Below are 22198 nucleotides of genomic sequence, written 5' to 3' on the forward strand. Positions count from 1 at the left end.
TGAATTTATTGAACCATAAAATGAATTTTTGACTCTTCACATTTAACATAATCCGCTTCGCGGAATATTCAATGTGAAGAGTCAAAAATTAATTTTATGGTTCAATAAATTCAAAATAAATAACAGCCATTCATTAGGTGAAAACTTTTGTATTTATCTAGAATTCAAAAGTGTTAATACAGTGTATGCTCCCAATTAACCATTGTAAAAAAAAACATAAAAATCAAAAGTCAACATTTTTTTTAATTCGGGGATTTGAGTATATTTGAAATATAGCTTACAAAATAAGCTTTTCTTATATCTTCATAACCTGTATCCCTGTGAACATTTTTATCATATGCATCAGGATTTTTTTTTCTGGTTCTCTCCCCTTTTGCGACATACGAGTATCTTAGTCACCGTTTGGCCAGAATACTTGTAAAACAGTTCATGTAATAAGGACCAGGAACAAGTGAACAGAAAGCCTCCTATACATTATAAAACAAATGTCATGAAAAGTCTTCTTTTTTAAACCTGGACCGAGTGTATGATCAGAAATCAGGAGTCAGGTTTCCTTTACCGTGCACCACACAGTTATCTAAGTAATGTTTTACCATACTATATGTTAAAGTTAAACAGTTAAGAAAAGTAGGAAACAATTGAACAGAAAATAGTCTTTACACAATAAAATTACATAGCATTCAAAGTATATACGAACAGTATTCACATCCCGTCCAAATAGTAATTACTATTCCTATTACCATCTGATAAATCAGTCGGTTTTTCTCTGTAAAATAATTAGATATATCATTAATTTATTCTAATTAATTTAATGTTATTATTTATAAGATAAACAGCGGGCCTGTATATTAAGGTATGTTTTTCTTAGACAATAAGAAATTCTGTTAGATAGTGGTAACTGTTATTTTTCAACATATCGATAACAAAATCCAAAGGCTATGCGTATTTTTCCTTATTTTTCCCCCGTTTATTTCATAAAGATCCCTCATATTGCTATATATTCACATTGTGTCCACGACATTACATTTAAATACATGTATTTGAGGTCACTACGAATTAATTTAGACAATTTGCTTATTCGTTTCCATTGGAATCATATTTCAGATCAAGTCGTTTGTGAAAAGTAATTCTATTGTGACAAATATTGCTATTTCCAATATAACCAAATGGTGTCTGAACCTTTTTATAAATGTAGACCTAGATACTAATGGTCACAACTCCTACAATCACGTGTACGTTTGTGTCAGTCATTTTCTTAATCTGGTTCTAAGCTTTCTTTTCCGCAACAAAGATTATTCTAATTTGGTTTCAGATTAATGCTTGAAAATCATTGATGAAACTACATTTTTACAAGCGAATAGCCCTTTCCTTTCACTCCCCTTTTACATAATGTCTCTTGATACTTACAACTAACATCAGCATAAATATGAGATCCTGAGTTGGGTATCGATGGCAACCTTCGGTTACTAACTGGTGTGCTTATTTTTGCATGACCTCTGTATTCAACCCGTGCTAGAATTAATAATAAAGAAATCTAAAAATGTTAGCTACTAGTTTAAATTAAACTTTGCCATGAAATTTCTATTCTTCTGCTAATTGTGTTATAGCATGCAATCTCAGTGGTCCGGTAGGTCAGCTTGCATAATTATCATGTATTCCTTAGCTTTCTCTTCTGTCAGGAATGATCAAATCACTAACATAATAGGTTTATCATTTGTCAACTTTTAACATGTACACGTTAAATCTAAACCGTAGACAAAGAATACAAATGTATTTAAATGGTTGTGATGTTGATGGGTAGACACTTGATGGTTCTTACATTTCTGCAAATATACAGTGACAGTCTCATGGTTGCAATGCGAGTCAGAAAGCAGAAGTTTAAAAAGACTAGTTGCATGTTTAAAAGCTAGTGCGAAGTAAAACACTGAAAGACTTATTTGTTTTAACTTTCAATATGCGGGGCTACACTTCGGATGAAATAGCATTCCATACTTTATCTATAGCCTGCTGTTCGATGTGAGTCAAGGCTCCGTATTAAAGGCCATAGTTTGGCCTTTAGTGGTTTAATTTTAGAAAGTTGTGATTGGTTGGAGAGTTTTCTCATTGGAATTCATACCACATCGTACTATCATATCTATTTATTACCAGGATGCCTGTTTCCAGTTTTGAATCTGGTTATGAAATGATCAATATCATTGTCTATATCACATTTTTCCAATATAAGTCTGACATTTTCACAACACTGAAAAGACAAAACAGCAATCATATACAGTAGTTGATAAGATTCTAAACGAGACAAATTAAACCAAATGTTCAATGAATTGCAACATATTTCAATCTTGATAATAGTAGTGTATACAGCAAAATGACAGAATAAGTTTTATTGTCATACAATCGGTCAACTGTTGTAAAACTTAACATGAACATAATTTGTATACAATTAAATTGTCCGTAGTGTTTTGTCTCCTGTATCCTTTAGGGTAATCACAAAATCACTCAGATCAAAAATCAAAATAGCAGGTGCACAACCGTCATTTCCGGTAAAATGTGACGTGGATGACATTAGATGACAGATATAATCGACATGAGCGGCGATTCATAGGGTGCCGCTACTGATGGGTGGATACAATGAACATGTGAAAGATAAAAGAAAAAGCACAATAAGAAATGACAATTACTGAGAGGTTCGCGGAAATAGATATAGCTCTATAATAAACTCCTCGTTGAAGGCCATTGTTTGACAAACAATTGTTTATTTTTTATGCATTGTGACTTGGATTGTTTATACTACTTTTTTATATATCTCAACCTTCTCCCTCAATGAATTTGCCTACCTGATCATGATCAACATTAGCCTGTGAGTCTATGTTTGTACACTTCCATAAATAATCACGTAAATGGTCAATTCTTTGCTCATCTAAATCTTGGAATTTCTGTGTAAAAAATAAAATTTAACAACAACAAAAATAAACCTGTTAAATGATTAATTGAATGACAGGTAAACACACTTTGGACAATTTTATTCATCCCTTATTCCTCCCTCTTGCGTGTCTACATCTTTTTTTTTATTCTAATTTAATAATTGTATGTTTTCTTTATTTCTATCCGTCTTATTATAAAACAAAACATTGTATATGCACAATAAATGTCACCAAAAGATCTAGTTCAACTTGAGCAATTATACATAATGCGGTATGGGTTTTGCTCATTGTTGAAGGCCGTACGGTGACCTATACTTGTTGATTTCTGTGTCATTTTTGGTCTCTTGTGGACATTTTTCTCATTGGCAATCATACCACATCATATTTTTTATATGATAGTTAGAAAATAGCTAGGTTGGAGATGGGAAGACATTATATTACCATAGACCAAACAATGGTGTACAGATAGCTGACATTATATGCATGCACGGAATCAAATCCCTAAGTCTGTAGAATTATCTGAATAAAATTATATGTTATTTTAAAATGTGAAAAATGTGAATAAATGTAAAAAATTATTGAACTCACTTTACATAAACCAGACATTTCTTTTTCCCATGTTGACATCTCCTCTTGGACCTGCTTTACAAGATTTTGATATAACGTATCTGAAAAGGAAACATTATTTATATTCACGTAAAAGTAAATGTTTTAAGTTCATCAACAATTTTCTTGTCGATCCCTTTCTAACGGTCTGTATATTTTACAACTTTTTCTCTAAGTATTACACTGACTTTGTTTATAAAGCCCGTTAATCTAGGTACGATCCATGATGTTAACATATTGGTCTTCTTAAAACATACTCTAAGGTTATTAAATCAACACAGATGTGAAATCTTAAAATATTGATTTCATCAGTTGTAAAATTAATTTGTTTTTGAAAAATTTAAACATAACCAACTATACATATCAGTTTGGTCTCTTGTACACATTTTTATTAAGGGACCAGCTGGGTCTGCCTTGGATGCGGGATTTTCTCGTTGCTTTGAAGGCCCATTGGTGACATTCGGCTGTTTTCTGCTATATGGGTCGGATGTTGTCTGTTTGACGTATTCCCCTTTTCTAATCTCAACTTTAATTTTACAGATATTTTACAAACACAACATGCCAAAAGTAAATGTTCACACTGATTCTATTAAGGTCTTAAGAATGAAACACACTTGATGTATTTTATAAATATTTGGAGAAAAAACATGTCAGATTTTACTACATAGAATAAGATTTCCATCTTGTTTTACCGTGATATAAAAAAAATACCTGTTTTCTCTAACTCATCCCTTGCTTTGTCAGCTTTTGTTCTGGTCTAAAAGAATATGCAAAATAGATATTTGACTTTTTAAAACTTATTTCTATGTCATTAAAAGTAACTAATTCATTCATTGTTTTGGTGTTCCATAGAGCATTTTTTTTATTAAACATTTGAAGATGACTAAAATTTAGAGTAAACATCGGTGGCCTTTGGCTATTTTCTGCCTTTTGGTCAGGTTGTTTTCTCTTTGACACATTCACCATTCCAATTCTCAATTTTATAACATATAAGATAAGCAATCATGCAGCAAAACTGAATCAGCCAATAAATACAGCTCATAGAGGAACAGTCGAATTGTCAATATCACGTTAGACGCAGAATCTATTTGCTGAATGCAAGGAATTAGTGAGAAAACTTGAAGCTCCAAGAATCCTGTGTTGCTGTTCAGACAGGAATGGACATTATTAACCAACATTTCTGGAAGTTTTCGGAAAATGCATGAGGAGCATCAAAAATGCAGAAAACTCTAGTACTTAAATCCCTTTTCTAAAGACGAGCCATTCGCACCAAATGATCAGTTAAAAAAGCACAATCCAGTACATCCAGCACAAAAGTTCTGTCACTTACAACGATATAATGTGACCAAAATATAAGGAGCTCAGATTCCTCTGAGAAAAAAACCCAGACAGGCCGTTAGGAATTAAGTTATAAGTTCATAAGCAGAAAGTCATTTCTAGGATTTACCAAAGTTAAAATTCAAGCTACCAATTAATCAAAAAATAATAATCTGATGATAAATGTAATACGATTGATTGGTTGATGTTTTACGACACATTAATCACTTTTGGCTATTTCGTTCCAATCATTTTTTTTTTGGGGGGTGGAGGAAGCCGGAATGCCCCAATTTTTATACATGTATAATACATCAAAGTTGTTTTCATAGTCCACTACTAGTTAGTAAATAAGTAAAAAGTAGGCCATCCAGAACAATACTCATTAGAATGTTTTCTTATACTTTGCCAGAATGTGGGTTTTCCCATGCTTTTGATTTAGAAATAATTAATTGTATGTATCACTATGCTATTTTTCAAGCTAAATGTCGTGCCAAATTGCCCAAATTTGCATTAATTGTTCATGACAAAAACACATTTTTGGAATATAAAGAAATCAATAAGATAGAATTTTGCAAAAATAAAAAAGGAGAAAATAGCTTTAAATTAAAATATGCTTTAAGAAAATAAAAAAATGAAAAAATTGTGTCACCGACCTTCTGTTCTAGCTACAAGTAAAAATATCATTCCTGTATAAAACAATTCCTATTTGAGTTATCTCCCCTTCAATAGCTAAGTTGACAATTTGATTCAAACAAACACAAATATTTGATATTAAAATTTGATAAATCAGTCTCAATAAAGCAATACATCACTAAATTTTCTTTATTCCAACAAACAGTCTAACCCATTATTGTCAATCTGTCTCAAAATTTGCAGATATAAACAAAGAACTATACCTATTGTGAATTGCTATTTTGTAATACAAGATAAAACGTAAATCAATAGTCTACCAATATATATATAGAGGAGGAAGCTATCATCTACAATAAATTTGATTTTACAATTTGCCGAGTGCATACTATATAATTTTACCTTATCCATTTCTTTAGGCGTGATGTTGCCACTGTGTTTCTCGTTGTACTTTAAGGCGGCTTGAGCACTGGAGTTTTCATCATACTTAGAAACATACACTTTTTGTTGCTTTAAAAAATGGAAAAGTACAAGTCTAAATGACAAGCATATGTTTTAAATGAAACAAAACGAATAATCATTTCAAAAAGAACAAAAGTTTTAATCACATATTCTTTGTTTTTCAAGAAATTCTTCAAAATAATATACCATGATTGACAAAATTCTAAACGCTTTAACATTGTATATATTACGGACACTTTTCAAAAATAAAAAAAGCTTAAAGTGGTCCGAGTACTTGTCTACACAGTTATTTCGTAGTGCATTTCTTTTAGACAATAAATGGAAATAAAAAAAATCCCCCCTGCGCTTTCTTCATAATATTTTTACAGTGTGTTGTACTACTTTTGGGACAAATTATATCAAAATTATAGAAAACTTCATCAGCTCTAACTCAAAATTGGATAATTTTATGTAAAGGGGTCTTAAAATCTTTTGACAGCCTCCGAAATGCTAATTTTTTACCTTTTTCAACTGGACCAAATCACTACTTTACATTATAATTCATGAATCAAATTTTTTTACAGGGTAATTTTATTCCCTTTCTTGCTACTTGAGGCATAAAACATAAAGAAATAAATTTGGAAGGGGTATACAAAAAATTGACAAGTAACACACTTTCCACACTAGGGAGTATGTTCGTCGATTTTCGTTAATCAAGGGACAATAACTGTGCACTCGGACCATGTGAACTAGAACAAAGGATATCAAATGATTTGTTCCTTGTTCTACCTCAAGAGTTGATTTATATATATATCGTCATACATCGATCACATCACTTTATGCTTCAGACGTAAATATTTTACAAAAAGATATGTTATTTGAATAGGAACGGAGGATAAATAGCAATTTAGCAATGCATTGGTAGTTTAAAGGTTGTAACATATATAATTTTACAATGAACCTGCTTTCAAAGCTCTATCAAAATCAACGTCTTCAAATCTATTAATGTAGTTATGAACCGAAAATAGCATAGTCAATATCGTTAACATTTTACTACATTCTACTACTAAAGTTATAAATTGATATAAAATACTGATACCGAATTACTCACATTATTAACCTTAGCGTATGTATTTTTGGCAGCACTATGAAGCTTTGATACTTTGTCCTCCCACTGTAAAAAAATAATCATATGCATTGAAATATGAGAGTCTTTTTGCCACTTTGAATTAGTTTTTGTGCTCATTACCGATCTAATGACTGAAGCCGTTTCAATTCATAATTTAAGTTGTGTTGTGTTGTTACACCACATGTTAGAGGAATGGTTGAGCCCTCATAAGCATGTTTATCACCGCCACATTCTTTATGTGTCTGTCTCATTCCAGGAACATGTATTAGAGTGTTCGTCCTAATGTTTTCTCTTTTTATTGTTTAAGTATGGATCGCAAAATGTTTTTTATTCTTTTAAATTGTTTCACATTTTTCAACCAATGACCTTTTAAAGTTTACTATACTGTATGGGTTTCGCTAATTACTAATGGTCGTATAATAGCAATAAATATCACTTCTCCTTTTCAATATAGTGGTAAAGTGCTTCAGTAAACAAAATTTCAATGTTTGCAATATACCAGCAATGTCCATCATACTCTTAGCTGCTGCTCATTTGATTGATTTAATTGCAAGTTTGCTTCATGTCCACTTGCATTATATAGATGTTTAGTTATTATCAAAACATTGCATTTGAATATATTTTACAAAAACAAACAGTCTGAATAATGGTATTAATTTCGTATTAAAGTGGTACCTAACACTACAGGGAGATAACTCTGTAAAATCAGCTAAACGTTTTAATTACGTTAAGCTTCTCAATGATCAAAATAATTGTTTCTCAAACTGCTATATCACCAGTGTAATTTTTCTGATAAAATGGTTGGTTCAAATATTTTTAAATTTTTATATTTTTGTCAAAGGGCAAAGTAAATACTTTGTTAAAATTTTATGAAAATTAAACGAGCCAAATTAATTTTAGTTAAGGTGTTGGGTACGGTACCATCTTAAGCTCCATGCTACCAGCTATAGCTACTATAAAAAAAATTACCGACCTTATTACAAAACCTTTATATAAGCAACACGATTACCATTTTGATCAGATTTTAACTTAGGCCTAATAAAATAATATGTGTGGTTTTTTTATAACATTGTAGGTAGGGATTTTTTTACTTTAGATTTTGTTTTACATTGAGTCTATGAAAGAGAAATTCATACTTTGACAATGCTAATTGAAAACCGACCAAAAAAACTTTAAGGTAGGCTATTTTTAAGCTTAAAATATAAAGTAGGTAGGGAAATTGGAAACACACATATTTTTTATTTGGCCTTATGCAAATGAAAGGAAAACAATCGTGAATAAAAACTTAATTTTACCTCTTTTGTGACTTTCTTTTGTTCAGTATTAAATGAGGTTAGTTCATTTGCTACGTTGAGAAATTGTTTCGCTGCCAAGTCATGGTGGTGTGCTATTCTTTCCGTTTGTTGTTTCATTTCTCTCCAAGCAATTTCTAAGCCCCTAATTTGAAACGAAAAACACTTTTCAAACGAAAAACAAAAATTACTGAAAAGCAAATACTACAATTGACAGATGTGCTTCTAAACTCTTTTGGAGAACATATACATACATAAAGCGCAAACACGCTTCAGACAAATAAAAAGAAACCTGGATTACGGTAAAATACATTGTAATCAATTAATCATACAAAAGATGAAGATTGAGACGACAAACAGCAATAAATAAATTCATCATAGATATCAGGATTAAAATTTTATATATACGCCAGACGCGCATTTCGTCTACAAAAGTCTCATCAGTGACGCCCGAATAAAGCGCGGATTCTTGTGGTGTTTTTTTGCTGTACATGTGCTGTACATGTACTGATTTTGTGGCATGTATGGACAACCCGGTCTAAAAGAGGGACGAAAGATACCAGAGGAACAGTCAAACTCATAAATCGAAAATAAACTGACAACGCCATGGCTAAAAATGAAAAAAGACAAACAGACAAACAATAGTACACATGACATAACATAGAAAACTAAAGAATAAGCAACACGAACCCCACCAAAAACTAGGGGTGATCAAAGGTGCCCCGGAAGGGGAAACAGATCCTGCTCCACATGTGGCACCCATCGTGTTGCTTAGGTAGCAATTCACAGTTAGAAGTTTAGTTTCGCATTATGGCCAAATATGAAAGTTTTTGTACAATAAAATTGATTTTTAGATAATTGAAGAATAATATAGCCTTCTTAGTGGGTTTATATGAACATTAAGATTGTTTTTAACATGTTTTATAGGCCATTTATATGATTGACAGTCCGTATTTTCCTATCCGTACCGTTCATAGGTCCATACATTATTGTAGTGTTTATCAACAAAGATTTTGCGCTCGATCTTTTCAATTCAATCACAGGGGCTTGTTACAATTGCCGGGTTTACTATCCATACGAATCCCTAAAAAAACACAAGGGAGGAAGCTCATTTGCGACAATGCTTCAAATTATTGCTGTGAAATTTTTCTAAGACTTTCACTTACTTTGTGACCTGAATAAATCTGTTCCCACTTGAATTATCTCTTCAATGACATATATTTATTACCTTAAGTAACCTCTATAACTATTGTAATCCTTAAAACAAACTCGACATTTCTGAAATAGAACGAATCGAGGCCCTAAATTTGAAAATGAAAGTACTAAAGCGATACCTACCGGAAAATATATTTTCGGTTCTCTCGAGAGTTTACCAAAATATGACGATGAAGTACAGTGTGTACCTAATAATTCCCGCCATTTTTTACATTATTGAAATCTAAAATACAGTAGACTTCCGAAAAACAGAACATTTATGGTAACACCCGAGAGTGCCAAAAATATATTTTCCGGTAGGTGTCGCTTTAGTACTTTCATTTTCAAATTTAGGGCCTCGATTCGTTCTATTTCAGAAATGTCGAGTTTGTTTTAAGGATTACAATAGTTATAGAGGTTACTTAAGGTAATAAATATATGTCATTGAAGAGATAATTCAAGTGGGAACAGATTTATTCAGGTCACAAAGTAAGTGAAAGTCTTAGAAAAATTTCACAGCAATAATTTGAAGCATTGTCGCAAATGAGCTTCCTCCCTTGTGTTTTTTTAGGGGTTCGTATGGATAGTAAACCCGGCAATTGTAACAAGCCCCTGTGATTCAATTTTATGGAAAAACGAGCAGATAAGCATATGATTTTTTTGGGACCACTTGATAGATATAAACCTATGGATTCAGGAAAGGTATTACTGTAATTGATTGAAATTTTCCTTTAGACCAAATTTTGGAGACTTTTGTGACATGTTCACCCCCCTTTTTTGCTATATTTTGTATCTAAGAAATGCAGATTGTTGCCATGGTTACACCCAAGAGGGATTATATTTCACCCTTATGACCATTAGAAATCAAATCTATGGAAGATTCTCTTTCTATAAGTATATACATGCATAACACACATATAAAGCCTTCTTTGTTAGACAGGAGGGGAAAGAGGGTGTTTAAAAATTATGAGTGTCAATTTTAAGTTTTTTTCCTAACTGTGTATTGCTACCTTATCAACAAAGATTTTGCGCTCGATCTTTTCAATTCAATTTTATGGAAAAACGAGCAGAAATGCATATGATTTTTTTTTTGGACCACTTGATAGATATAAACCTATGGATTCAGGTAAAGTATCACTGTAATTGATTGAAATTTTCCTTTAGACCAAATTTTGGAGACTTTTGTAACATGTTCAGCCCCCTTTTTTGCTATATTTTGTATCTAAGAAATGCAGATTGTTGCCATGGTTACACCCAAAGGGGATTATATTTCACCCTTATGACCATTAGAAATCAAATCTATGGAAGATTCTCTTTCTATAACTATACATGCATAACACACATATAAAGCCTTCTTTGTTAGACAGGAGGGGAAAGAGGGTGTTTAAATATTATGAGTGTCAACTTTAAGTTTTTTTTCCTAACTGTGTATTGCTACCTTATGTGATAACAAATCCGGTAAATAGTCTAATTCGGTAGGTCACATCCATGAAAGGGAAGGGGATTGTAGTTACGACGGTTTAAACTATATAAAAACGAGAAACGAGAGACACTTATGAACCACATAAACTAAGACGACAACCACTGAACATCAGATTCGCCAAAACTTATTGCTAGGTGACGTGTAAGTTAAAATCATTTCTGCTATCAACTTGAGGTAAATCATGGAAAAACTGTTAAAAAAAATAAAGTATGCTGTTCAGTTGCATTACCCTAAATCTTCTTTGTTGTCTTGTTTGTTCAGTTTCTGTAATTCTTTAACATACTGAGTTTCAATTTTTGATCTGAAATAAAATTTGAAATAAAACTTCAATGAATAGGATGATGAGGTTAAAGATTAAATAAAAAAAATATTTTTAGACAAAAAAGAGTTGATTTTGTGGCAAATACGTTGGCTTCTATGTTCGATTAATGTATATTACTATTATGTTTGTTTGTTTTTTTCACTCAGTGTTGATATATATGTGTGTAATGTTTGTTGAGGCCAGCTTCCGGATGCGAGATTTCTCTCTTGCTGTGTTGAACAACCATTTGTGGCATTCTGCTATTTTTCCTTTAGTCTGGTTTGATTTCTCTTTGACATATTCCCCATTCCCATTCAAAGTTTTGTCTGCTAGATCCCAACAATTTTATACGTAGTACCCACATCACGTGATCCACATCAAAATATCGCTGTAAATCAAGACTGAGTAAAAACAAATTTGCGTTTTTCGCGAGTAGAAAAATAACGCGAAAATTAATGGTCGCGAATATATAAAACTATCTTTATCTAAATTCATAACAAAATTTTCAAAATCGCGAAATCAATTCGCCGCGAAAAACTAGTACATGCTAAACGCAAAATAAAGTATCCACGAAAATAAGTTTGTTTGCAGTATTTGTCTGTACCTCTGTCGTAAGTAGTCATCTATTTCTTTACACAGCTTTCTGCCATCCCTCATACGAGCACATAACACATCAAAACCTGAAGAACTGTTTATATCCTCAACCTAATAAAATAATACAAAAAGACATAAAAAAACATCAATATAAGGGCAGAGCTACTACACATGTACCGAGACGAAAATTGTCTTCGAACAAAATATTTTGGTGAGAGTGTCGATTTACATTTTATAGATCAAAACGACCCAGATAGTTGTCATAAACGAACATCAAATGCTGTGGTAAAATGTACTGCTCATCTTCCTTTCATACCTGACTATGCGGTATGGGTATTGCTCGTTGTTGTCGATCGGACTGTGTCTTTAGTTATTTATATCTCCGCCATTTTGTCTCTGTTTTATATTTTTTTTCATTGGTATTCATACCATCTCTCGAACTCCTTATTTTTATATCAAATTTCAGGAAAGCACAATATAAGCACCATCAACAAGATCAAGTTTTGTATATCAAGTGTTGGGAACAGTTTTGTATTTTTATAATGTGTAGTATTTTTTATGTACAAATCTTTTTTCAAACCAGTCCAGTACTTCAAATTTAAAACACTTTAAGTACTATAATAATTTTTAAGTTGAAGTCTGTTCATTGTTCTACACAATAGAGGTATATAGTTGATACTTTAGATATGTAGTACAATCTAGTCCTGTTAAATAATGGTACTAAAAAGTAAAACTGTTGAGACTGAAGTACTTCATCAATACTGTACATCCGGGACTTTAGTACATTTTGAGTAGGCTCCAACAGAACTGATAAAGAACGACGAAACAAAATAAAAGTCGGTATTGTCTTTGAACATAACAAGAATTTCTTTCAGATTCAGAATTCGACTTGCAGAAATTGAAAAAGAAAATATGCTAATATTCTATATGTGCCTGTTCCAAAGTCAGGAGCATGTTTTCTGTGCTTGTTGTTTTGTTGCTGTGTATCATATATTTTTTGTTCATAATTTTGTACTTAAATCAGACCGTGGTTGTCTCGTTTGAATGGTTTAACATTTGTCATTTCGGGGCCTTTTATTGCCGACTATGTGTTATTGTGTTAACTCATTGTTGTAGGCCGTACGGTGACCTATAGTTTTTAATGTCTGTGTCAATTTTTGGTCTGTACTAGAGAGTTGTCTCTTTGGCGATCATATCACAACTTCATATTTCTATATATCATATCAAATATTAGTCAGAAGCAGCTTTTGTTCAATTGATTAATTGATTCTTTTCTGTTTTGCTGAACGTCCAGTTGCAAATATTACATTTATATTCAGGCCGAAAACAAAGTAAAAATAAGTCCAATAAGTATGTTCTGCAGATAGGAAAGTCATGCCACCTCTGGATCTCTTAAATAGTCGTTGCAAATGTTTTTTTAATGCACAGAGAATCTGAAACTCTCCCTATTCGAAGTACCGGATTTAATATCCAAATCCGACCGGATGTAGATGAAAAGATAGTTTTATGGCTGTAAGTACAATAGGTATGATTAAACAATTGTTTTAATTGAAAAAAGTTTATTTCCGACTTTGAAATCATTTCCTGGTCAATATCTGCGAGAACAAATAAAACAAAGGAAAGGGAAAAGGAAACAGGTAGCGAAACACGTGCATGTGTACATGTGCGTTTACACATTTTTCATATTTGTATTTATAGTTGATAATTTTACGAAAAGAGCTTTGTTGTCGAATTTGTTTTTTGAATTTTATAGAGTCCTTTGAAGTTAATATTTGGAAGCTTGGATTTACCTAAGCAGAAGCAGAAACCTATGGCGATTCTGCTATTTTGCATTTAGAAAAATACAGATAATGATAATAAGCTTTTACAATCCCCCCCCCTCCCCAAAAAAAAAAGGAATTTTATGAATATAAAGTTACATAAAAGAACATTAATATCACACAAACATTCAATAATACCCCCACATTGATAGATAGAAGTGGTCATGTGTCGTTGCTTTTAAGGAAGTGCACAGCTATGTAACAAGTCCGGTGTTATTTGTAAAAGGAACACTTATAAAGTTTAAGTTGCTTTTAAAACAATTCATCTCCGAGATACTTGAATATAAGTGATTTCAAATGTTTTAGGTTTAATAAGGTTTATTCATTCTTTGTACCATACGAGGGCATTTTAACGACTTTGACAATTATACATTATAGGGTCTCTCAGAAACGGCATTCATAAGACTTTAGAGTAATACTATGATCCGAGCATGACAAAGATCGGACAGTTGATGTTTTACGAATCATCTTTCATTATTTAACCCGTATCACTGTTTGTCTGACTTTTAAAACAGATTTATTTATTTTATATATTTACTATAAGAGACCATTTTACTAGAGTTGTTTCATATCTTATTTCATGGGTTGCATATGATAGCACTTAAGGGAGACTAAGGGGTCCTTCTTTGAAATACATGTTCGGAGATTCCTAGTGTATACCTTCCAATAAAATTCGCATCAGAATAGAAACATGGTTCACAATCAAACCACCAAATGAAGAACGTGTATACCCTTTACCCTAAGTAATGCACACACAAATATATACAAAAAATAAAATTGATGTTTTAAGGATATTAACATAAAGTGTTTTATTTAACTAAAGCAATTGAGAGTTTGATTTTAATCAGACCCGGCCGCCCTCTTCGAGTTCCTTCCTTTAGAAAAAAAAAAAGAATTGAAAATCAAGAAATGCCACACTGTCGTATAAAAAATCATCTCATATCATGTTTGACATCTGGTACATAACACCTATGTATACATGACTTTTTATTAAAAAAAAATATGTTTAAAGTAAAACATGAATTTGCCAAGGTCAGTTCAATGTATGTACTGTCTTCCGATACTAAAATAAAATTTCCTCTTTGTTTGTCATTGAAATTATGGTACAAAACTAAGTATAATTTCATATTCCTTTCAAGTTTCTCGATTCGGGAAATAAAAATAAATATTTATCGATCAGATGTTTTAATTGAATACAGGAAATGGAACTGAAACATACATACAAATTATTACTTTAATTTACCAGTTAAAAAAGGCATTTCCATAACTATGTAACATAACTATATAAATAGCGTTAATTGATTATTTTTATTAATAATTGGATACCCCAAGGGTGACTGGGGGAATGAAATACGGTCACTTGGTCTTCTCCCGACCGACAGTAAAACGCTTGCCGAAGTGGGGCGTCCGTTTGGCTGTGCGGGATGTATAAAGTTTGCAGCCACGTCCGGTCAGAATGGAGACGTTCACTCCGATGTGTCGTGTAAAGAGAGTGCCACGCTCTTTGCACGTTAAGAACCCTTGCAACAACTCTGTGAGGGGTCCGTAGGTGGCATGTTGAAAGGCAAAATATCAATCCCTGTCCAATATACTCTCATTTTCCAGTTGCAGTCGAAATTTTCCCGAACATCATCCCGGATGGCCTCTAGCGTTACAAAACCTACCTATTGTATTTATTGTTAACTTGTTCTCGTCCTGAACATGCATGAAATATTTGCCACAGGACGTTAAGCAACCAACAATCAATCAATCAATAATAATTTGGTTAACCTTTAAAACAAAGACTCGATATTACTAGTATCACATAAAACAAGGAAAATAGCCAATGCCGATGCCATACGATTTCAAATTTCCCATACTGTCAAAAGTGAGTCCGACAAGGCGGTATTTGGCCGATTTCCTCCTTGTTTTAGAAATACAGCTGGATTCAAATCAAGGAACGTTTAACTAACCTAAACCCGAATATCTTAATTTAATGCGGTGCTTCTTGTCAGGTACATTATACTTGTACATGTCTACTTTATATTTTTTTCTTTTCAAAGTAAGACATGATTTTTCCAAGGTCAATACGAATACAACGTTTGCAACTTCAGTCTTACGCCATGATACTAAAATAAAAGTTCCTCTTTGTTGTTCACTGAAAGCACACAGTGGCGGATCCAGAAATTTTCATAAGTGGAGGCCCACTGACTGCCTAAGAGGGGGTCCGCTCCAGTCACGCTTCAGTGATTCCCTATATAAGCAACCAATTTTTTTCCCAACAAAGGAGGGTCCGGGCCCCCTGCCCCCCTAATCGGCCTCTGGCACACATAAATAATTAGTAACTGTAATATAATTTCATATTCCTTTCAAGTTTTTCGATCCGGGAAATTAGAACAGATATTTATTGATTAGATGTTTTAAATTATTACAACGGGAAATACAAGACAAGTTTTTTATATTTTAAATTACTGGTTAAAAAATTATATTTTCATTATTTAATAGAATCTACGTTTGATATAGTGAAACAAATGGTCTGAGGTGGGGCTGTGGTAACTATCTGTGTAACCCTCTTCAAAATAAAGGATATTACTGTTATAAAACAAAATTAAGGAAAAAAGCATATAATAAAAAAACTGGAATATCCATAATCCACGGCACAAAATCAGTACTTTCACAGCAAAAATAAAACCACAGAGTAACCAAATGGCACAGTTATTCGTCTCAAAGTCACAATGAGACCTTTATAACACCTACAAAATGTAATTGCAAATTTAGGAAGGCTCTTATCACCGGCTTAAACGGATTTAATAATCTCAAGAATAAATACACTAAAACTTTAAAAATACAGAGCAGCATACATATCACGTGGGAACTTTCCATGCCTTCATTTTTTTTTTTAACAAAACACTATCAAGAACGTTAACAATGTTTATTTATTCATTGTTCATATTTGATCTAAAACTTGAGTTTTACAAAGTTCATAGTTTGTCTTTCGATACTGAAATAAAATTTCCCCTTCGTTCGTTCTTAAAAGTATTAATTATTATAATTTCATATTCCTTGTAAGTTTCAGAAGTTTTTACTTTGATATTTTTTTTAAGTATTTCGTAAGCTGTTTTATTATTAAACAATTACCACTGAACTATACCAGAATCATAACAATACGTACATGTATTCGTTCTTTCAAAAGATAGTAACATTTAACAATCAGAACATAAACAAAGATTCAATAGAAAACCAAACTGTGTTTTTGTATTATTAAATTGTCTGCAACCTCCTCCAGTTTTACAAAATTAATTAACGATTGCCTCCAGTTGCAATGCACTGATCATGCATTACTTCTTCAATTAACGAAATTCAATATTATGTGATCTGCAGGAAAACTTTTGAAGATTATTATTTAGTTTGTGTATTGTATTATTTAAAAAGATATTACTAGGTTATTTCATGGAAGTAATAAAATACTTCCACGATTGTATAGTATCTCAGTCAGCTTTGGCCCAGTGTGGGAAAAATTAGGACAATAGGTATTTCTTTGAACAAATCATTCAGTTTTCAAGGTAACGAGACACAATGCTACAGATATTAATATGTACACATGCAAAAAAAAATCATTGACTTAGAGGTATTTTATTGTTTTGTTATTTCATGTTTAACGAATATCATAGATATAAAAAAATTGATAGCTACTTAAGTTTGTTATTCACTTTATAATATAGATCATCGTATTTACAGTAAAAGTATTATGTTTGTAGGGAATTTACCGTTCTCCTAGGTTTTTAAACTATTTAGGTGTTTAGGGTCAACGATTTGACTTCGTTTCATATATGTATAAAAATTAAATATAGATCACAAAACTGGTATTATTTATCGTGTTCATTGGCTCGTAGTACCCCGAATTAAATAAATAACTAAGAGTTTCTGCATTAATATTTTTAGGTTTGCCCAAAGTTAAGTCTTTAATGACACTATAATGTACTAAAAATTGCGTTTGGAAATGTAAATAATAAGTATTTACTTTGTTCACTGAACACCTTATTACTCTTGAGTACAAATAAAATCTTATTAAAGTCAGAAATAAGAACTCCGAAACAGGAAGTTATTCCAACGAGGTTCAATTTTAAAGCACATCATTTATCAAATGCATAGAATTGCATATACTAAAATAAGATATTATATATACATGTATATGTTTGATGTTTATATATTTACTTGTTAGCTTAACCCGATATATACTATTTTTTCAATATGCGAATGTCGCAAACTTCATACTATTTCAATTATAATCAAGTATTTTAATTAAACATAATAATACTGCAGCTGTTTTATTGTTTCTCTCAAAACAAATTCATATGTAAATTTTTAGTAAACATATCGGATTTGACAAGTAAAATTAACTTTACCTATACTAAACAACCCTCATATGTTTAAGTGTATAAATCATATCAAATATAATATTATATTTCTTAAATTATTTTTAAATCATGAATTAAAATTTAAAAAAATAATTTCTTACCCAAAAATTCTCGACGAAACTTTTATTATGACGACCCATATTTTCAAACGTCTACCTTGCTATCAATATAATCATCATTGTAAAAACAAGGAAGTGAAATAGTGCGTGCAGGTATACACAATGATAAATCTCAAGTGTTTACGAATGTGTATTACATGTATTAGGTGTTCTCGGAAGTAGCAGACCGCAAACCTGTCAAAGTAAAATGTATGCACTAACAAGCGTCGATTGTTCAATACTTGACATTGACAAGTACATGTCTGCAATTTATTACGTTTATGAAACATGCATTATACAAGTATTGAACTCTCTTTATCTTTCTTTTTTTTTTTTTATCAATGGTCCACATTCAAGTTATTAATTTAAACATATTAAGAAGATGTTGTATAAGATAATTCTCCATCTGAGGCTAGTCCAAAAAATTATGACGTCTTGAAAGGCTATATATATTTTTTTGCCTTGAAGCCTTACAGCGATATTTTTTGCTTTGACACCTCACAGCGATTCAGTGGCGGATCCAGAAAATTTCATAAGTGGGGGCCCACTGACTGACCTAAGAGGGGGCCCGCTCCAGTCACGCTTCAGTGATTCCCTCTATAAGCAACCCAATTTTTTCCCAAAAAGGGGGGGGCGGGCCCCCTGCCCCCCCCCCTAAATCCGCCTATGCGATTTACTTTTGCTGTAAGGCGAAAAAGAGAAATATATGATAGCTTTTCAAGACGTCATAACTATTTGGACTAAACCAGAGACCAAATAGAAGTTTAAGAGCTAGTACTTTTCAGATATGAAAATTGGAAATATACAATGCTCATCAAATTTGGTCATTATTTGAAATGAATTATGCCATAAGTTCTTAACTTGTTTTTTAAGGATCTACGTTACTTACACTAAGTTTTATTATCGCACCGCGGGTAAAATATCACGTTGTGATTGGTTTAACGCCATCACGTGGTGACCCCCTAATGAGACCGTATGGGGTTAGTAAATTTCATAGGGGGTTCATGACGCGTTAATGGTGACGTCATCTATCAATGTTGTTCTGTTTCGTTGTTTATTTTTCAACAAAACGCAGCAGAAAAGGTCCAGCGTGCGATAAATTCGTTATACGGTTAACTACTAACCCCCTACGGATCCATAGAGGGTGAATAAAATTCATAGGGGACTCGGCCTCCGGCCTCACCCCCTATGGATTTTACTAACCCTCTATGGATCCGTATGGGGTCAGTAGCGAACCATATAACTTATAGTCAAGTGCTTGGCATTCCCATAGATGTGTAATCTCATAGATGAAGCTCGTCACAAGTTCTCTAGCTACTGTTCTTTATTGTTAAATAATAAGAACCACTACACATTTAACTGTCTTTAATGTGTCATGTGTGTTGTTCTCAACAAAGTGTAATACATGTACAGCTATGGTATTCCGAGGGCAGCTTCTCCGGTCGTGTTTTTGTCTTTTACTATTACGGTCTATAAACAAGAAGTTATAAACACTTCATACAGACCAAACAAACACCACTTGGCACACATTAGGCCCGTAGATGGGATTGTGAATTCATGAGGTTGTGATTTTTGAAGTCAAGCTTTATTATTAATCTCAAATTATAAATAGCTTTCAAATTAACAATATTTTTGCATTTTTGTTTAATTGTAACCCGGATTTGTTTTCTCTCCATTGATTTATGACTTTAGAACAGCAGTATACTACACTGTTACCTTTTATTTGGCTAATTTGTACAGCATGCCGCGAGGTTAACTTGTCACCGCCATGCCCTTTTCTGTTGTTGCTGTATTTACTCCGAAGTAAAACGGCTCTCGATATTGGTTGTCATTTAGTGGTTTCGTAGGTTGCTGTCTGTCATATTTGATTTACGTGCATTTTTAAAGCATAAATCCAGCAGTTGGATTTTTCGTTCGAAATCTTAAACATTTTGTCATGCTTTTAAAGCTTAATATACGGTATGGCGTTTGCTCACTGTTAAAGGACACATAGGTGATATATATATATAGTTTCTTATTGACAGACACCAACGTCATTCGATCTCAGGTGACGTGAAGTCTTATGCACTGGCATTCATTTAACATCTCCTTAGTTTAATGTGTTTGTATTATGTCTTCATTGACAATTTACAAACAAAAATATATCACTAGAATCCTAAATCCAAGATTTACAGTCTAAGAAACTTCCTGTCCGGGAAGTTCTTGACTACTAACAGGTGAAGTGTTTTGATAAGGGAATTTCCGTTTTGAATTTTCCTTAAAGACAGTTCGGTTTATTATCTTGGAACGGGGTTCGAATGTCGGAACGAAATTTATAAGGTGTTTGTTTTGTTTGCAAAGCAAATCAGACTTTGTTCATTCTTTTTTTTTTATCAAAATAAATACTACAATTCAAGTATAAATACTTAAATCGATTAGGGTTGTAGTTATCATTTGATTTTTGCGTCAGCTGTTTTAAAACCCAGAATAGGGGCAATAAGGCCCTTATTTGGCCCAAATATTAATGCAAATTTAAAAGTTAAAAATCATATTCTTAGATTTGTCTTAACTAGACTAAGATACAAGGTATTCAGAAAATAAAAACAAATTTCACCTTGAACGAGTTACCATGGCCGGAAACCATGACCTAATTTGCATATTTTGTAAAATTTCTTTGATTTTTCTTGTTTTTCATTTTTTTTAGTATAGCTATTGGAGTTTTCAGTTTTATTTCAATCCATGTGTTTGACTGTCCCTGTGATATCTTTCGCCCCTCCTTTAGATTGCGCACCCAATAAACAACTTTATATTTGGTGATATTATGTCAATAGTTATAAAATAGCTTCTCTTAAATTATTTATAGAATATCTAATCGAAGAATTCAAATAGAGAAAAATATTCAACGAGTGACCGAACAACACATTAATTCACGAATGCGCGTAGCGCATGAGTTAATTATAAGTGTTGTTCGGTCACGAGTTGAATATTTTTCGATATTTGAATTCTTTAATTAGTTATTCTTTATTACATTGGCAAATGGCTTTTTTAAAGAAATTAATGTAAAACATGTAAGGAAATACATTTTTTTTCCTACGCATTCACAGTTTGTTTTGATCTGTAGTTATCGACGTCTTGACAACGTCTATTGTTGTATGACGTCAGAGAGTGAAATAACCACGTGTATTTCATGTGAATTATCGGATTTTTATTTAACTTGGAAATCAATGTAATTCATTGCAACCAATGTAATAATTTGTTGTTTCTTGACTGCACATGTTGTTTAGCAGTAGAAATAATGATGGAAAACTGTATTTTTCATCGTTTTTGCAAAAACGGTTCATATAATGACGTAATTGTGACATCATCAGATACAAATCTTATAAGTTTGACCCTTTGCATTTTCAAAGATAATGTGCCAAACTAAAATAAGTATCAAACATTTTAATTTCTTGGGCCGAAACCGGGCGTTGAAAGCATGCATTCTTAGATGTATTCACTCATTTTTGCGCCTGTCCAAAGTCAGGAGCCTCTGGCCTTTGTTAGTCTTGTATTATTTTAATTTTAGTTTCTTGTGTACAATTTGGAAATTAGTATGGCGTTCATTATCACTGCACTAGTATATATTTGTTTAGGGGCCAGCTGAAGGACGCCTCCGGGAGCGAGAATTTCTCGCTACATTGAAGACCTGTTGGTGACCTTCTGCTGTTGTTTTTTTCTATGCTCGGGTTGTTGTCTCTTTGGCACATTCCCCATTTCCATTCTCAATTTTACTAAAGTCAACTGGCATACAGAGGGTGAGGCATTTTTAGCCATAAAACCTAAAACCAGGTTATTCCCTGGTAACCTTTTCTTTCGAAAATGTCTGTTGTACCAAGTCAGGAAAACGACAGTTGTTTTCCACTTGTTCTGTTGGATGATACGTAGTTGTGAGTTTGGTTTTGTCAGTTTTTACGGCCTTCTCATATTGTGAACTTTCTTTGGAGTCAGGGTAATTTT

At 32.4% G+C, this 22198-nt stretch overlaps 1 protein-coding gene across 2 annotated transcripts; it reads right to left on the minus strand.

The window, feature by feature from the left end:
- Positions 1–227: 227 nt before the first annotated feature.
- On the minus strand, positions 228–18377 carry LOC143076070 (proline-serine-threonine phosphatase-interacting protein 1-like). 2 transcript variants are annotated; one of them, XM_076251702.1, is made up of 13 exons: positions 18227–18377; positions 11919–12019; positions 11243–11314; positions 8340–8481; positions 7027–7089; positions 5877–5984; positions 5498–5509; positions 4239–4284; positions 3510–3589; positions 2835–2933; positions 2146–2242; positions 1408–1512; positions 228–766 (listed from the first exon to the last, which is right to left on the minus strand). In XM_076251702.1, coding segments are annotated over exons 1-13 (966 nt in total). In that variant the 5' UTR covers positions 18266–18377; the 3' UTR covers positions 228–764. The 2 variants fall into 2 exon arrangements, with proteins under 2 accessions (XP_076107817.1, XP_076107818.1); XM_076251703.1 differs by lacking the exon at positions 5498–5509.
- Positions 18378–22198: the final 3821 nt, after the last annotated feature.

Source organism: Mytilus galloprovincialis, chromosome 5, assembly GCF_965363235.1.
Source record: "Mytilus galloprovincialis chromosome 5, xbMytGall1.hap1.1, whole genome shotgun sequence".
Taxonomy (NCBI): domain Eukaryota; kingdom Metazoa; phylum Mollusca; class Bivalvia; order Mytilida; family Mytilidae; genus Mytilus; species Mytilus galloprovincialis.